The 19,331-nt window shown below is 36.9% G+C and overlaps 1 protein-coding gene across 2 annotated transcripts; it reads left to right on the top strand.

The window, feature by feature from the left end:
• Window positions 1-56: 56 nt before the first annotated feature.
• plag1 (PLAG1 zinc finger) lies at window positions 57-18,765 on the top strand. Of its 2 annotated transcripts, none has more exons than XM_002934107.5 (4): window positions 57-274; window positions 14,396-14,490; window positions 15,267-15,629; window positions 16,615-18,765. In XM_002934107.5, the coding sequence occupies exons 3-4, from the start codon at window positions 15,388-15,390 to the stop codon at window positions 17,870-17,872; spliced, it is 1,500 nt and encodes a 499-aa protein (XP_002934153.1). In that variant the 5' UTR covers window positions 57-274; window positions 14,396-14,490; window positions 15,267-15,387; the 3' UTR covers window positions 17,873-18,765. The 2 variants fall into 2 exon arrangements, with proteins under 2 accessions (XP_002934153.1, XP_004915248.1); XM_004915191.4 differs by having other exon boundaries at window positions 14,396-14,537.
• The last annotated feature ends 566 nt before the right edge of the window (window positions 18,766-19,331 follow it).

The raw sequence follows: 19,331 nt of genomic DNA, 5'->3' as shown, positions 1-19,331 counted from the left end.
ACCAATTAGCTTTGCGAAACTAGTGTGAGCGGCGGAGCAGCAGGGCTGGTTAGAGGGACGCTATGGAGGCGGTGTTTGAGGTGGGCGCGTCTCCCGAGGCAGGTTGGGCTGCACCGCAGCGCTTACACTACAATGGCTGCTGGAGAGAGGGGAAAGCAAACAATTTCCAGGCCCGCACCGTCCAGGCAAAAATATGGGAAAAAAATTATTAAAAAATCGGAAAGGCACCTAAACCCCGGAAATCGACCGCAGGAAGGATGTTAAGGCTCCCGCGGTGAGTTTGCAAGTGGTTTGGACGTTCGCTGCCGCCTTTGAAGCATAGAAAATCAGGGTTATTTAAATTATGGGAGAGGGGGGGCGAGGGAAAGGAGGAGGAGGAGGGGGGACGAGAGGAAGAAAAAAAAGTTATAGCATATGAAGCCCCCTTCTTGTTGTGTGCAATAACTTTCCTGGCAGAATAAAATGAAGGGGTGCACGAAAGGAAAAGTTTGAGGGGAAGATTGAAAGTTTTTGGGCAGTGTGAATTTTAGCAAATGTCTGTCAGACTTTGGCATAGAAATGTGCATTGAGTGGAGCCCTATGTATAATGTGTTGGGGGTGGGGGGCACTGCAGAGTGGGGCAAACTTAGTCTAACTTTGGGGGGGTTGGTGGGAAACTTTCTCTTTCTTTCCTGTAATATTGTGACAGCAGCAGCAGCAGAGGCTGGGAGAGGGGGAGACATGAAAGCACAGACAGAGCCGTGCTAGGGGGGAAATAACAAGAGAAAATGCTTTAAAATTCGCTCTTGTGTTGTAGAGCCCCCCGAATTGCTCGAAACGTTAGGGCGGGGGGTCCCCCACAGGCTTGCCGGCTTGGAATGGGAAACCCTGCATTTCTGCACGATTTCTATGCACTTTTCTTAAGGTGGGGGAGTAAGATTAGGTCAGTGCTGCAGTGAGGGTGGCAGGGGCTCCATGTGAGAAGGGTGGGCGCCCCCCCCAGGCTGGGCAATGGCTAGCAATAGGGCCAAGGATAGGGCACAGGGGGCATTGCCCCGGCATCCCTCACCCCTTGTTTAACAATTGTTGGATATTTTTAGAGTATATACCAGGGGTATCCAACCTGCAGCTTTCCAGCTGTTGGGGGCTGTTGGGAGTAGTAGTTTATCCACAGCTGGAATGCCCCCCGGCTTTCTGTATTCTCAGGCAGCCTTCCTGCAGTGCTAAGGCCCCCTCCTCTGTAGCTCCGGCCCTGCCAGTAGTTAGGAGGCAGCATGTAGAGAGGACCAGCATGTTGTTAGTCTCATAAACAACCAAAATGGAGGGAGAACAGAAAGACCATCAAATAAAAGAAAATATTTGTAAAAAATCCTAGAATGCGAGAACCGAATCGGGATTTACAGCCCGCAGCCCTTCAGCTCTTGCTGCACTACAAGTCCCAGCATCGTCCCGGTAATTTTCGGTAGCCGGCGGTTTCTGGGAGTTGTAGTTTAGCAGCAGCTGCATGACCGATTCGTCGGACTGGGACCCCAAATTCTTTACACAATTGAATAAAACCCGTACAAAAACTTATTTATAGTTGTATCCACTGAAAAGTGCCTTGTTTCCCCCCCCCCCCCTTCCCTTCCAGTCTGATCTCCTCTTCCAACATTCTGCAACGTTTGTGGTGTTTTAAAGTTATTTTTCTTAAGCGTCCAGCCTTAAGTGTTTCAGTAGATGCAGAGGCTGCTTGTCTGATGTGTTCATGCAAGGGGATGCTGATGTGGGGGTCTCTCTCTGACTGATGTATTCGGGTTCTGGGCTTATAGTTATTATTTTCCTGCCTGTCAAAAAAAGCAGTATGTCAGAGTGCTTTTTCCCTATAGATGTAAATTATCTTCCTTGTCACCTTTCTGCATGCTACAAATCCCTTATCTTTTCAATGCAAGCTCCTGCCACTCAGCCATTGCTTTTCAGTAGGAGGGCTGCTTGTGGCTTATCCATTCCCCTTGTGCTTCTGATAGTGTATGGCTGAGCTGCCTTTTACTAGGAAGCTCAGTTTATCAAGTGTTTTGGTTATTATTTTTTGTGTGCAACATACCCTTTACCTGCTGTAATAACCCCCCCCCCCATAGTGCATAATGCAGCTGTGCCCTTTCCATTGTTGTTTGCCTCTTGCACTCTATGCATGTAAAGGAGCTGCTGGTGCAGCTGATGCTGCTTCCACGTGGGATGAGGGGCATAGGAGGTACTGAAGCAATACACATTTTTGCACTCTGGTATTTGTGCACTGAGGCTTGGGGATGCTTGCTAATAAGCTATTAGTCTCTATATTGTGTAATAGGATTGTCAATGGAAATTATTTATCAAATATAAGTTTAAAGGACAAAACACCTTCCCATGTGAAGATGAGTTTGCTGGAATTTCCTTTGTTCTTTCATGTGTTTGTTATATTGTGCTGGAAAGATATTTTGCTTGTAACATGCCTCTAAATGTGTGTCTTTGTTGCACGAATGTATGTGTTCACTATGTATATTATTCAGTTGTAATCTGTTTCTGTGTAAAAATAGTGTGCTGGGCAGCAGTCTTTTTATTGGTGTGATTTAATATTAGTATTGTAATTAAGTTATTTTCTCTCTCAGGTTAATGCAGGATATGTGTATGAATTGCCTTGCAAATCTGCTGCTCATAATTGTAATTCAGGAGATTGTTCATTTGTGGTTGCCTCTTCCAATAAACATTTTTGTTTTATGTTAATTATAGTTTTGGCTTTTCGTAATTAGATGCATGCTAGTTTTATTAAGGACTGGAATTTATTAATGTAATTAATTTTTATTAACAAAAATACTGATCACATTTTTTTTATTGCTTCTTCCATGGTCCAGTGGGAAGTTACAATCATACCTACTGTTAGAACAGTGGCAGAAATGCAATACTGGCTAAATTTGTGTGTTACAGTGTTTCAAAGAAAAAAAATGTTGAAGAGTGACTATGTCAAATAGACATAACAGTGGTAAATACCTGTTGCTTGAACCCCCAAGGAACAGATCAGGTTGCTTAGTGCTGTTTTCCTTTAAAAGCTATTCTTGAATATTCTTCCTTGTATTGCCTGTTAATGAGGTACCTTAGCTGCTTTAAATACCCCCACTTCAGTGACTAGTGAAAACTTCTTGGCACAATGCAGATTTTTATTATGTACCCTCTTGAAATTGAGTTTGAAACCCTTAAGGAAACTTCCTTTGATAAATTATTATTGAACTGACTTTCTTCATCTCTGGATATGCTCTTAAACTTGTCCAGAACTGAATCTTTTCATATTTTTTAGATCCCTTTTGTCTAATAGTGACCTCCATGTTAATTGTCAAAAGGAAGTACTTCTTCTGAGGTAGGGTTTGGTTTCTCAACTTGTGTAATTAAGAAAAAAATACACCACAAATCAATTTCTTACTAAAATGATTCTTTAAAAAAAAAAGAGAAATGTAGCTGAAATGAACATTCCCTCTTTCATTAAGGTAGTCTTGTTTCCTTCTAAGGAAACTTTATTTGCAGCATCTAAATAAGGATTTAAACTCGCCAGATATAACAGTTTATTATAGATATGCCCAAACTGTCTTTAACAGGAAGTCTGTCTGTCAGAATGCAATTTAAATATTACTGAAGTTTGCTTTTGTATCAGAGCTGAATATACTTTGTTACACCTTGTTTTCTAGCAGTAACATTGTAACTTTGTGACTTCTTTGCTGAATTCAGTATTCCTTTTGCTACTGAGTTGTAGATTTCAGATTTCTAAGTTGGAATGCTCAACTTTTTACACATACATTCAATTATATTACACAAAAGCAATACACTGAGATTTTAAAGTAATCAAAGTTACATACTAAATATGTGCTGATGCTTTTTATTAATTTGTTATACACCATTCATATAAAAATTAAATTTAGATTAAATATTGCTTCTGACCCTATAAGGTTGTCACAATGAGGTGTGAATTTTCATTTTTTTAACAAGGCTTTTAAGTATTCATTTGTCACAGTATATTACCTATTTAGTAGTTTGAGCTGATTCTTGCTACATTAGTCCTTACATGGCTGACTAAGTGTTAGCCTGGATAATATAAAACATAGTTACAGATTGAGTTCTCTGCTTTATCTAAGAACAAGTCAAGTATAATCTTTGTGAGTGTGGTTTATGGTGATTGAGTGATATAATTTGAATTTCTTTTTGCAGCTGGGCCAGGTCCAGTTGCTTTAATTACAACCAGTCAGAGGCAGTGGGCATTAACATTTAACATGTATACATATGGTCAGATGTACAATGCCATGTAAATTCACTGATTGTAATGAAAGCTGATTGCTGATCATTTTACCGAATGATACAGTATATGTTTAGCTTTTGTTGTCAACATCTTTCCTGCAGTTTGGTTGACTGACAAGTAGCTATTTACATTTGGCAGCATGCAAATTGCCCGTTGCTGTGTTGATACATAGCTGTACATTGTAGCACTTACAGAAGAACACAAATGTATTTAGTCAGTAATAGAATTACAAGTATCTGTTTGTCTTCCTTGTATATTAATTTCATTATATCATTTTTAAAAACCTTGTTTAATGAAAGTGTTTTCAACACATATAAATTTATTCTGCAGTTAGAAGCTTTCTAGTTATCATTTAAGATGCTTATGACAAAAAGGATCATAAGGGTTATATAAATATTCTAAGCAGCATCTATCATCAGTTGTGTATATTGTGTGATATCTCAGTTAACTTTGAATTAGTTGTCTCTGTGTTTTTTTTTTTATATAGTAACTGTACTCCCTGATGGCGTAATAATGAGGAAACTATTCTACTCACTCTTGTATTTCACTTTAAAAATAATTATGTCCTTTTGATATTCAGTTTGTGAAGTTAACTATTCACCTGTCCTGGTTATTACTTTAATGAAAGATTGAAAAGAAAGTACACATATTACTCAATGCAATATCATTCATAGGTATGCTTTTTTTGTGTCCTTAATACTATACTGAGAAATAGTTTGATGGCAACTTGATACATATTTAAACTTATTTTTATTATTGTTTTTTAGTTGTTTATGTGCACAGGGAAACATGTCCTGCATCCTTCATTAACCTTAGTTTTAAAATCCCATTCAATTGAGGATATATTTTCTTGAAACCTACAAATATATAAGCTCTGAATTCAAGTGAACATTTTAGTAATTGTACAGCTTAATGTCATCTGTTAGCTATTATTAAATTAACTTATAAGAAATGCTCATAATTGGAATTTGTCATATGTGTGGGGACAGCAGAGAGCAGTATTGATAGAAGATCAACTACCTAATCTCTAAGAGGAGGGAATAGTGCAAACAATATAGAACCAAAATCATTTTAAATAAAAGAAATTAGTTGAGAATGAATTGCAAGTCTCTACACTACTTTCCAGTTAAATTTTTTTTTTTTTTTTGAAGCCTTCTCAAGGGTGGCACTAAGTAATTGTAGATTAGCACATGCAACTGCAACGTTGTGTTTAAAAGTCTCTAGTGGTGTTAACATATTGTTTTGTAACTTCTCGGATGCCAGATAGCCCCAGCCACCCGTGCCACGTAAAGAATAAATAGCACCTGCCAAAGTATATGTGATTTTGCTTTAATGAGCTTCCTGTTCTAAAGGAGAGCAAATGACAATACTAATTATACTTGTGTGAAGTAGATCGTTGTATAATTACATAAAAACACCCTCCTTTTTTTTTTTTTGACTGGCTTAGTATGTTCATATTTTTTACCTGCCCACTTTGAACTTATTTTCTTGCCCATTCCTGCTTTGAACAATAGGACATGGATTTCTTCATGCTGATTTGATGTGGTTTGGTTGGAAACAGAAGCAAGTTCTGCTATGGCACTATTCACACTGTATTCTGTGCTTGTTTTTTTAAGTAGTAAAGTTCTTTCATCCAGCTATCTCAGTATGTCTTTTAAATGTAACATGTATTTGTTTCCATTAAAATATATCAGAAAGTGTCAGGATGGAACAGAAGAGGGCATTGTATTATATAACATATATTGCTTTTGCCATGCAGTTTTCTCCATCACAGATAACCCCAAAGGATACCCAGAGCAAATGAATGCTTCCTTTTTGCTCTCTGTATATCATTCAGCTTCATATCTTTGTGTTTTTACTAATCTGTGGGTTATTCCTTTGCTTTTTCACATAGCAGCAAGTTGTCTTTAAGCATTGCTTTCTTTTTTAGACATGGTTGGATGTGTCCTTAATTTTCTCTCACTAGATCTATCATGCCATGTTTGCAGATGCCCCACTTGTTAAATCATGCTATCTTCAATCTGATTGGTGCAGGCTGTCTGCAATCTGACCTTTCTGTTATTGTTGCTAGTATGGATCCATTGGTTACCAGTATGTGCCTTGTAATCTGACCCTTCTGCAAACATAGCAGGACCAATAATGATAAGAGTCCTGTTTAGAGCAAACCTTTATGTTCTGCTCTGTGGTTACTATTCTAATACTTTAAGTTTGATTATTGCCCAGCTTTTACAGCTCATCACCTTTCTCCAATTTGTTATATGACAACAATTCACATTAATTTATTTATTACTTGTTTTTGTGGGTTGTGCTGATCCTTCTTTGTGTTTTTGTTCAAAGTATGTACTTGGTATTTCCTTATGGTCCTCATTGCAGCTTTTTATAAACAGGGGTCATCCTTCTGTCTGTATTGGTTTCTATTAGAAATTGTTGGTTTTCTCTATATTAACAATATCTACAGTGGTTTTACTAGTTCTTTGCATGGGCTTGAAGGGAGTTGTGTGGTGGAAATAGAAAATGTTAGTTGAGATTTGAAAAATTAAGGCTGAAGGTTAATCAAAACGAGACATTAAAAACATCTAAAGTAATCAATTTGTTAGTGGTAAGAAAAACTGCCATTTTGGGGACTCGCAGAACTTCATTTGATCTTTGCTTGGATTCTTTTTATGATATTGTTCATATAGAGAGCTCCAAGCATTTTTCTGCAGGACAACAAAATGGGAAACAATTTTGTTTTTCATACCTTATCTTTTTTGATTTGTAGTAATAATTTATATACCCATGATTATACAGAATTTAGTAGATTGATCAGAGTTCCTAGGGCAGATATATTAAAAATGGAAACAAAGTACATGGGATATTCTTTATAGTAAATGTTCTGTTTATTGTAATAGAATATTCAGTGAATTCTTTAAATTCTGCCCCTGTCCTTGATTTGGTGGCATTACTTTAAAAGGGAAGATTTTTCCCATTCTCCCTTCCAGTGTAAGAAATAATGAGCTTCTCCCTCTGTCATTGTGCTCTTGAACACAATACTTGAGGAATAGAAATGGAGAATAGGACTAAAGTATTTCCCCTTCTCCCTCAGTAACTCTGCAGAAACAGGCTCATCTAGGAGGTCACTGAATTTGTATAAGAGAAAGGAGTTTGAGTGTTTAATAAAACCAAAACTGTGGCCTTAAAGGCCCAGTAACACAAAGTTTTGTATGCTTTTAAACATGTGGGTTTTTACTGTGCTCTGGTAAACGGGATATTTGATTTAGAAACACTTTATTACACTATAAATACACTGCTGTGTATCTGTATGGGCAGCCATTCAGCTTTAAAATTGGGATACATGGCACACATTTGTTTCGTAGATAACAGATAAGGTTTATAGATGCAGTGGTTTTAGTTCTTCATACAGAGAAAGATTAAACAGGAAAAAATGTGGTTCTTGACTCTCCACAGCACTATACAATTCTAATATAAAATAGGATCCTTAGTTACCAAGAAAGTTTATTTCTAGGCACTGCTTAAGTTTTCTTGTCATTTAACAATTTTTTAACATGACCCTTATTGGTTTTGTGTTAAGTAGTTTTATGTACCTACTTAAATGAAATTAAAAATTGTTGTCAGTGGAACAGACATTAAATATATATACCAAACATAACCTTGAATGAATTTCTTGTTCCTTATTCTGGCATTTTCATATTTTCAGTTTTAAAAGAAGTGGTATGAGTCTTTGATATATGAATTGTGACAAAATGAGGCCAGTAGCTGTTAAGAACTTGGCTATTGATGTGGTCTTGTGGTCTTGGCTATTAATGGTCATACTAGTTTTTAAAATGTAAATTGGTGGCTCAGTTTCGTGAACAGTAATTAGCCTAATCTATTCTAGTAGTGTGGATTGTATTTTTCTGCTTACATGTAATCCATATTATCGCATGGAAAAAAATCAATTTTATATTAAAAAATAAAAAATAAAATTAATAAACACATGTGAATCTTTAGTGGCAGTAGCAAAACAGTATCATTGTCTTGAGAACTTTGATTGTTTAATTCTAATGACACTGTCTACCTATGTCATATTTAAAGTTTATGGCTGAAAAGGATACAGAGGTGATTTTAAGAGGCTTACTAGCAAAAAGTGTCTTAATTGGCTAATTTACCATAACATCTATACTTAAGTAATTGAAAAAATGAAGAGGTGAATTTGTATATTTCAATTTTACTTTTTTTTTTCAATCTCTTTGAACCTGTTCTTTCCCAGATTGCTGTTTCCTTAACCTTTTTTAGCATATCTGTGCACCATCATTATAGCTCTTTACAGCCCTCCTGTTGTTTTAAAATTCTCTTTAACCTTTTCTGTGCCTGCTCAGCCAGAAAACACACAATGCATTCAAACCCTGGAAACCAAGAATTTATGGGGCCGGTACTATTGGTGTCAGAGCTGTAGTTTTGTCAACCGCACTTCAGTGAATTTGTTAAAATTTAATGTGATTCATTGAGAATATCCATTTTTACTATGGATGCACCAAATCCAGGGTTCAGTTTGGAATTTGGCAATGATTCGGCCTTTTTCAGCAAGATTTGGATTCAGCAGATGTTGTTGTATGGTCAGATATCTTTAGAACACAACAACAATAATTTGGAAAATACCCACTTTCTTTTATTGTATGACTATACACGATAGTGTATTGCCAGAAGAGGAATGCCCAAGAGTTAATGCTTCATGGCAGTTCTCTCTTCTGTTGTTTATTCTGATGTTCTCACCTTTTTTTTTTTTTTTTTCTTTTACAACCCTCTTAATTGTTCCTCAACTTTTCTCTTTCCCATTTGGTTTTCTTTCCTGCCCTCCTTTTTTTCCCTAATTTATGTACAGCATATCCCTCCCATCTGCCATATTGTATTTTGTTTTGGTTTTTTTTTTTTTCTGATCAGCCTGCTGAGCCTGATCCTGACCCTAACTAGATCCTGATTGTAGCCACCTCAGTGCAGGCTCACTAAGATGCTAGAGAATCACATTAAAGGCATACTGTCGTGATTTTTATTGTGTACATTTTTTTTTCTAAATTACACTGTTTTACATAACAAATAACTAATTTTATTCATGAACCAACAAATGTATTTCTTTATTGTAATATTGGCGTGTAGACAGGCATATTGATCATTAACTTTCAAAGCTACACATTAAGGTGGCCATACACAATCGAATTTTAGCCTTCTTCTAACGAACTTTCGGATATCAGTCGTACATTTAAATGCAACAATCTGAAATTAATATTCCGACTGAAATTGTTGAATAAAGCCCTTAAAATACAAATCCTGAGGATGTTCTGAACATGAAATAGTTGGCAGACAGCAATCGTACGAAAGTTACTTCCATTGTACGTCCCTCAAGGATATCATCTGATACACAATACATCGACCAAACTGATTGTCATGGTATGAAAATTGTTGGGACGATAATTCGGGTCCCACACTGTCCGAAAATCATATGAAACTAGGTTTCATGCAATTTATCGGAACATGTATGGGCAGCTTTAGAACTGCTTTCAGATAACCTATTGTTTCTCCTACTCCCGTGTAACTGGAGGGGTCCCATGCCTGACTTGGATTTCTTACTATTGAGTGCTATTCTGATATCTACTGGGAGCTGCTATCTTGCTCCCTTGTTGTCCTGATCAGTTGCAGGAGAGGAAAGGGGGGGGGGGTGATATCAAATACAGCTCAGCAGTAAAGTGTGACTGAAGTTTATCAGGGCACAGGTCACATGGCTGTGGCACCCTGGGAAATAAAGAACATGGCTAGCCCCTTGTAAAAATTTCAAAATTAAATATTAAAAAAAAATCTGTGCTTTTAAAAAACATTTCAATGCACAATTCTTCTGGAAAAGCTCTGGTAACTGATACGTTTTGAAAAAAACATATTTTCCCATGACTGTAGTTCCTTTAACTTGTGTGATTGCATAATTATGAACGTGTGGACAGAGGGACCCATTCAGTGTTTTACTGTATTTTTTTGTTTTATATTGTAAAAGCACATGCATGCAGTTAGTAGAGGGATCATTTTAGATCTGCTGTATACATTAGGGCTCATATCTAATTAACAAGTTATTATAAGTTTTTATTTATTTATTTTTTTGTTATTGGATGGACTGCAGGAATATACTCATTTAAAATTTTGGTGACAAACCACCCATGATGGGATAAATGGGTTAAATATGCTTATACCTTCTGTGTGCTGTTCTGCCAGGCACCTAGGTAAGCAAGCCACCACAGGACAATAAGTGAGTGCTAGACCATGTTGTATTTGTATTGCAGTTTATCAGAAACCAATTAACCTGCCTGCATGCTAAAGGAGAACTAAAACTCAACAAAGAATTAAGGTAGCCATGCACAGGCAAATTTAAGTTACGAATTTAAAGGAACAGTAACACCAAAAAATGAAAGTGTATAAAAGTAACTAAAATATAATGTGCTGCTGCCCTGCACTGGTAAAAGTTGTGTGTTTACTTCAGAAAGTCTACTGTAATCTATATAAATAAGCTGCTGTGTAGCCATGGAGGCAGCCATTCAAAGGAGAAAAGGCCCAGGCACTTAGCAGATAACAGATAAAACACTTTTATCTGTTATCTGCTATGTAACCTGTGCCTTTTCTCCTTTTTTCCAGCCTGAATGGCTGCCCCCGTGGCTACACAGCAGCTTATGATATAAATTATAGTAGTGTTACTGTAGCAAACACACCAGTTTTACTAGTGCAGGGCAACAGTGCATTATATTTTTATTACTTTAAAGCTCTTTCATTTTTTGGTGTTACTGTTCCTTTAAGTCCTTTAGGCCAAGTCAGCAGCTTATCTGCCCGTGTATGACGCCCCCTGTTGGGCGTCCCCGATCGATATAGGGCCAAAAATCAGGCAGGTGTTGATTTGGGTAGGTTTGATTTTCCCGTCGGATCGGGGACTGCATCGACTCATTGATGCACTACTCTGTCTGACGGCCCCTATACCCGCTGTTTTTTTTATTGGGACGTTTTGTCCTAGGGCCATTGATCGAATTAGCCTGATATAACCCACCCTAGGTGTGAATATCGGGAGAAGATCTGCTCTTTTTGGTAACTTCGCCATCTTAACATGTATGGCCTCCTTTAGTCAAGAATTGTTAAACCATATGGGTTTTTTTTTTTTGCAATTTTAGGCATTAGATGCCAGGTTTTTTGCCCACGATGCAGCATATTTATAGTTGCAACAAGTAGATGCGCCTCACGTAATTGTGCAAATAGGCCACAGTTAAGCTGTCAGGATGTCTTCATTTTCAGCCCTCCCCATTAATGACATCTATACACAATTCTTTAGGGTGGAAATTCATTTAGGGTTCGACATTTCAGTAGATGCACTTCAGCAAAATTCAAAACAGGAGGTAAGACGAAGACCACCATTCACAAGTATACAGAAGTGCAAGTGGTGAGGTCACCAAATGAACTGATTTATCCTCCAATATGCCCACCTATGCCCTTTCCTTGTGCCCTAATATTTGAGAGGAACCATGCAGTAACTTTAATGGGTATTATGCACCATACAGGTATGTATTTAGCTGCACATATCAAACTAGTTTCAGGCTGAATTACTTCAGCAGGGGTGAATAGTAAATGGCACTTAAACACACATAGGTCTGTTGGAGTTGGCCATTGTTTGTTTCATTGGTGGTGTGTATTTAAGAGCTGCATCATCTTCTAAGTGGCACACTTCAGGCCTCCAATGCATGAACTATGCCTGAGGGTGTTCTGGATGCCACTAAGGATGCAGGACTGGCAATTTTATGTCAGCACTGTTTTACACCTCAATATGTTTTTTTTTATTTTTTTAGAAGTGGCTACCATATATTCATAGAGATGTATGCAAGTAATTTACAGGGTTTACAATCTGCCACACTGGAAACTGGAATGCATGGCATGTGGTCTGAACATCGGTTAGACCTACAAGTGTTTTCATCGGCAGACCTCCGGCTGTGGCTTATTTACGGAGACAGAGAAACAGGTTTATCCACTCTTTTGTAGTTTTTGGACATTTTGTTACAGGACGTTGTCTTTGCTCATTTTTTGGTATAGTACAGAATGTATAAAGCAACAGCAAATCCAGACCAAAACAACTATAGCTTTAGATAATTCATCTGTCAAGGTTAAATTGGTCTTTTAACCCAAGTGCAAGTTTAGACTATAATACCATAATGACAGCTGCAAACATTTTGTCACTATAGTACAGTCCTATGTATCTTGAGGTTTCAGATTCTGCATTTTTTTTGTACTTTTTTTTTTGTACATCACAGCCCCTATTTTTGGACTCCTATTGAATACAGTGGTGTATTGCTCCTTTAAGAAGGCTATTATTATTATTGTAGTTTATAAAAATTTTTGAGAGTGTTGCATCAGTGATGACTAGAGTATTTACAGTAAAATCATTTTCTAAGGTGTAGAATGGTCTCATTTAAAGCAGGACTTAATAGTAGAGCATCTAAAGCTTGGATTTTTAGGGCGCAGACACACATGTGCCTGCACTGGGAAGCATTAAATCAGCTCAGTGCAGGCACGCAGCCCATATCCACCAACAAACACCAAGGGCCAGATTCATCAAAGTCCGAATTTGGGATCATTAGAAGTACAAGTGACCCAAAACTTGGGTCAAATACAAAAATATTGTGGTACAATCCGAAAGTTAAGAAATTTTCATATCCGAATGATTGTAAACGACTGAGGCTGAGATTTTCAGCCCGCGGATAAGCCCTTGGGTGCCCTTGGGCTTGACTCATATGGCTGCTGATTCCATAAAAAGCATTATCTGATGCTTCTGCTGAGAGAGAATTTTAGAAAAACAAATTTTTACCATACTAAGTTTGTTTCTTTAGCAAATGAGTAGGCTGAGTCTAAAGATAAACACTGAGCCTTATTAGCTGTGGTGTTTAATATAAGTCACTAATTGTACTTCTGCACCAGCATTAGAAATGTGTGAAAAAAATGAAGTTAGCTTAGGTCATCTAAAGTGCCTGCCACATTGCTGCAGTACAAGTCTACAGTTGCAGTAGCCCCATGATGGAATAGATATAGAACATTTTTTTGCCAACATTTTTGGGTTTGATTATAGTGCATGCTGTCTGCTCAACTTGTCATAGGTGTCTAACTATGCTGCTGTCAGCTTTAAGAGAAAGCACTCTGCACATACACTGCTCATATTAGCAGTATGTGAATTAAACTTTTGGATCAACTGAGGAACATAACCTTCTTTAACACCACCCCAAGACCTTACTTCAGAACACAAACTTTTCCTGTCTTTGAAAACTGACAGCCAACAGTGTCCCCAACTTGAGGGAGGGGCATGCAGAGTTTAATAGCGCTTCCACCTCATTCTGTCAGCCGACCATGAATAGATGTCATAATAGTCCTGAACCAAGCACAAGGGTGAATTAGGCGGATGAAGATGCAAAGGGCTTTTCACCAGCGACTCCTATTGTTGCCGATGGAAAGCCTTTTTTGGAACGGTTTGTCACCCACGATAGTAGAGATCTACTATCACTGGCGACACAACCGCTCTGTGGAAAACTTCGGGTGACTTCAGAAAGCCTGAAGATTTTATTATCTCTATTTAAGCAAACTTGCTTGATTGAATAAATTGACAGCATGCATTTAAACACAAGCTATATTTCTTTTTTTCTGTTGAAAATGTGTCCATTTGAGCAAAAACGTGTTCATTTAAAAATCAAAATTCAGTAACGCCTAGGAATAAAAATGTCCTAAATGTGTTTACATATTATAATTTGGTCAGCACAAAAAAAATCTGCATTTCTTAAAAATAAACATCTTTTGGGGGAAGGCCATGAAAATGTATTAACTGATGATCCACTTAACACAACAGACTGGGTGGGGTGACAGCACATAAAAAATGGCTGAACATAGCAGGTAATAGTAATACAGTACAAAGAAGTATCAAAGAAAATATTTCATCTTACAGAATAGGCCTAGATATGGCAATTATATATCAGATTTCATTTTGTGTCACCTTAAAAAAAAAAAACTGCACAATAACAATTTCATCCTGTTTCATCTAATAAAACAATGCTGCAATCTTACTTTTTTTTTTCTCTATTCTTGAAGGCATACAAAAATGGAAACGTCTAGAGTCTGGTGTCCCCCAAGAAGTGCTAGTGAGACTGGTTAAGGATCTGGGAAATTTATTGGACAACCACCAGGTGTGAACCCTATGGAATCTATCCAATCTATCCAATTACAATTTTAAGTATGACTAATTTTATATAATATTTACATTTCAGCATATTTCTTTAATTCTTTCATTGATATCTCATTTTAAGATCAGGGATTTATATTGGTCTTTTCTTAGACCTGTGCCAGCTTCAGCTCTTGAGCTGGGACCCCATAGGGGTTGAAACAAATAATTGTTTCCTCTGCTGCTTTAATCAATAGTCCTGGGTAGCTGTTGACCCATGGCACTTCAATGTTTGCGTGTTTTGCAGCAGATACCTGTGTTTTCATGGTTATTATGTTAAGTACTGGCACAGGTACTACTTGGAAACCTGTTTCACAAAAAACTACAGTAATGCACTGAACCACAATGGTGGCAATGGTTGCATTATAACTCATTTTCTAAAAAGCATGGTTTGGTATTAGGGCTTGAACAGAACTATGTGTTTTAACTTCGACTGGTGTGTATATGTAGTTGCAAGCCCCCCATCAAATAAATCCGTTTTAAAAATAACAGGGCATCCTATTCCAAACATCTGTTTAGTTATCCCTTTAAACTTGCTAGTGCATACTAAAGTTAGTAGGATCTTTTGTTAAGATTCCCTAATAAAGCCATAGTTTTCTTTATAATACTTTAGAATGTTTCTCCAAAAAATTTGAACTTCTAGAACTTATCACTCATTAAAAACACTCTTAGCTTTATATTGTTAATTGTGAAACTCATCTGCAACAGAGTTAATCAGTATATCCTTTTTTTTTTTTCTAGTCCCCCTTTGGTTTTTTTTTTTGGCGACCACATGGAACTTGAGAAGCCACCTAAAGTGCTGTCACTTTGTCAAATTGGGCGATTGCCAAGTGTCAAGCAAGAAGGCCTGGTTTAGGCTGCGATGGCCACTGTCATTCCTGGTGATTTGTCAGAAATAAGAGATACCCAAACTGTTCCTTCAGGGAAGCGTAAGCGTGGTGAAACAAAACCAAGAAAAAACTTCCCTTGCCAACTGTGTGAAAAGGCCTTTAACAGTGTTGAAAAATTAAAAGTTCATTCTTACACTCACACAGGAGAGAGGCCCTACAAGTGCACACAGCAAGACTGCACCAAGGCCTTTGTTTCTAAATACAAATTACTGAGGTATGACATTCTATTTACCTAATTACTGTGGAAATCATTCAAGTAATAATCGCATATATAGAACAGCAGATAAGGCTAGTTTGCTCTGAAATTTGTAATTCTTTGAAGGAAAACTATACCCCCCCCCCCCAAAAAAAAAATGAATACTTAACCAACTATTTAGTTTATATCATATGAAATGACCTGTTAAAAAAATGTTATCAAACTGGAATATCTGTTTAAGTAAATATTGCCCTTTCACATCTTTTCCTTTGAGCCACCATTTTGTGATGGGCTGTGTGCTTCATCAGAGATCACATGACCAGAAATAATGCAGCTCTAACTGTAACAGGAAGAAGTGTGGCAGCAAAAGACAGAACTTTGTTCATTAATTGGCTGATATGACCTAACATGTATGTGCCCTTGGTTTGTTTGTGTGCGTTGTGAATTGTAAGATCCTGGGGAGGGGGGCAGCATTTAGTACTTAAAATGGCAGTTTTCTATTTAGGATTACCCAATGGCACATGGTACTAAAAAATATATATTTATTAAAATGGTTGATTTAGATGAAGCAAGTTTTTACCCAACAGCTGTTTTTATGCAATATATTTTTATAGAGACCTAAATTGTTCAGGAGTATAGTTTTCCTTCAATTCTTAATGCTTCAGGTTCTTAGAATATCAGTTATGTTTTGGGGGAAAAAAATTGTTGAGTGCCCCTAATTTTTTTTTTTTTTTTTAAATACATTGCAGTAACTATCAGTTGATATGACCCATTTTTTCCAGCTTTCATCTTGACCTTACGTCCAGTGGGCTAGTTAGTGAGTTTTAGGGAGAATGCCTATTTCCTTATTTGGAGCCAGAAGGTCTGTTAGGGGGAGATCTATGTGTGGGACATTTATGTGCAGTCCAAGATATTCTTTAAACTGTCTGAATTACTGACACAGTATTATCTTATAAATATATATAACCAAATAACTTATGTGGTAGTATCTGTGTTTTTAAAGGCATATGGCTACTCATTCTCCAGAGAAAACACACAAGTGCAATTATTGTGAGAAAATGTTTCACCGAAAAGATCACTTAAAGAATCACCTTCATACCCATGATCCTAATAAAGAGGCATTTAAGTGTGAAGAATGCGGAAAGAACTACAATACAAAGCTTGGTTTTAAACGTCACTTGGCCTTGCATGCTGCAACAAGTGGAGACCTCACCTGTAAAGTATGCCTGCAGACTTTTGAAAGCACAGTTGTGCTGCTGGAGCACCTAAAAACCCATGCAGGCAAATCTTCTAGTGGTGTTAAGGAAAAAAAACACCAATGTGAGCATTGCGACCGGCGGTTTTATACACGCAAAGATGTCCGCAGACACATGGTAGTGCACACTGGGAGAAAGGACTTCCTTTGTCAGTATTGTGCACAGAGGTTTGGGCGCAAGGATCATCTAACTCGTCATATGAAGAAAAGTCATAATCAAGAACTGCTAAAAGTCAAAACCGAACCCATGGACCTCTTAGACCATTTTACCTGCGGTGTTCCTATAAAAGATGAGCTGCTTCCTGTGATGTCTTTATCTTCCAGTGAGCTGACATCAAAGCCATTCACAAACAGTCTGCAATTAAACCTTTACAATACTCAAATTCAGTCCATGCAGAGCTCTGCAACTACTCACCAAATGGTCGCTCCAACATTGTCTTTGGGCATGCCTTGCCCAATAGATATGGATCCTGTCCATTCTTCTCACCATCTGTCTCTGAAATATCCACTTAATTCTACCTCATATGCAGTTTCGATGCCTGAGAAAGAACAGCCATTGAAAGGGGAAATCGAAAGTTACCTAATGGAATTGCAAAGTGGCATGCCACCCTCATCCCAGGATTCTCCATCATCCTCTTCCAAATTAGGAATGAATCCTCAAGTAGGGCCATTGGATGATGGTTCTGATGGAGTATCCCTCTCGAAAAGTTCAGTGTCAATTAGTGAACCTCTTAATGCATCATCATTGGATTTTAACCAGCTTTTCAATTTTATACCTGCCAATGGTCCTCCATACAATGTCCCTGCGTCAGTTGGCAATTTGGGAATGGGCTATTCCTCAGAGGAAGCCCATTCCTCAATGCCACAACTCCCACCGCAACCACAAGATCCTCAAGATCCTAGCAATAATTTATGTTTTGGTTCTCTACACCCATTGTCCTCTGCTTTTACAAGTAGTCTAAGCACTACAACAACATTGCCACGATTTCATCAAGCTTTCCAATAGGAAATGGTAAAATGGATTGATTTAGCCTGTTTTAACCTTAGTGCCAATGAACACTTTAAATACCTGATACATTAACAGTCTCCTCAAGCCAGTACATCTTTAGCTTTTCACATTGTACAAATGTGTATGTGTTTACTTTGAGAGATTTTTTCCTCTTAGCATTTTTTCACTGCCATGTTTTTGTTCTATAGGGAAAAAGCTAATGCTTTAACAAACCAATGGAAAGACACATATTGATCTCATACTTTGATTTTTGTCCATCAAGTTATGAGTTTTTACTCTAACAGTATTGCTTAAAATCCAGTTGCTTTTCTTTAAATAACAGTGTTTTGTATGAATTAATACAGGATCTCTCTATTTAGTGTTATATATCTTCACTTTCTTTTAACAAAACCTTTCCAGAACAATGTTTCTCCATGAAGATTTTATTGTGGTCATCTTCTAAAGTAAGTGAGATCTTTTGGTGCAAAACCCCCTTATATGAGCAAAGATGTGTTTGTGTTAGTAGGAAAATTCTAAGAGTAGCAGGAAAATAAAAGGGATGGGGAAGAAGGGCTTGCTGTAAAGCAGAGAGCGGCATTACTCTATACGTAAGTAATATCTTATAAGCCCTTTAAAAGCAACTCTTTTCTAAGCATTGCTGTTACATTTGTTCTAAAACAATTAATACAGCTGAATTTTTTTATTCAGTGAGAAACAAATGTAATTGGATTTTAGATTTTAAGAAACAAGGTAAAGCATATCCAAACCTCAATTTATTTGACTTTTTTGAATGTTTAATGTTTATTAATGTTTAGCATCAGTTTAAAATGAGAAAAACTAGTGGCACTTGTAATGTTTGTTAATAAGAATTGTTTTAAGCTTAGCATAACAATGTACTTATCCCCCCCTTTTTTTCTTATTATTTGCCACTTTTTTGCAAAGAACATACTTAAGAATAAGGTGAGTCAGTTTGTTCTTACCAAATGCTTATATATATATATATATATATATATATATATATATATATATATATATATATATATATATATATATATATATATATATATATATATAATATAAATATATATATATATATATTATAAGCATTTGGTAAGAACAAACTGCATTTATATTCTTTTTAAGCAGATATCTGTATTCAGGACATTGTTCGCCATGCAACAGATTGATGCATACAGCACTTGCAATATAAATACTTGGTGTAGGAAGTTTTCCTGCTACCAAGATTTTAAAATAGTACTCTAAAGAGTTAAGTAAGAGCATATTGCTTGCACCATATTGCTTAGCACAATAATTGTCTGCCCCTCAACCTGCTCTGCTGTCTAATTTTAGGCATTAGGAAAAGAGACAAAGTCTGTATCCTAAGAGATGGTTAATATATATTGAATTTGTTACGAACCAGAAAAAATGTGGCAGGGGCAAAAATATAAACAATAAGAGGATTAAAATTTAATATTAT

Source organism: Xenopus tropicalis, chromosome 6 (genome assembly GCF_000004195.4).
Source record: "Xenopus tropicalis strain Nigerian chromosome 6, UCB_Xtro_10.0, whole genome shotgun sequence".
In the NCBI taxonomy this organism is placed as follows: domain Eukaryota; kingdom Metazoa; phylum Chordata; class Amphibia; order Anura; family Pipidae; genus Xenopus; species Xenopus tropicalis.
Note: the sequence above shows the minus strand (reverse complement) of the source record. Positions and strands in the feature narration are given on the sequence as shown.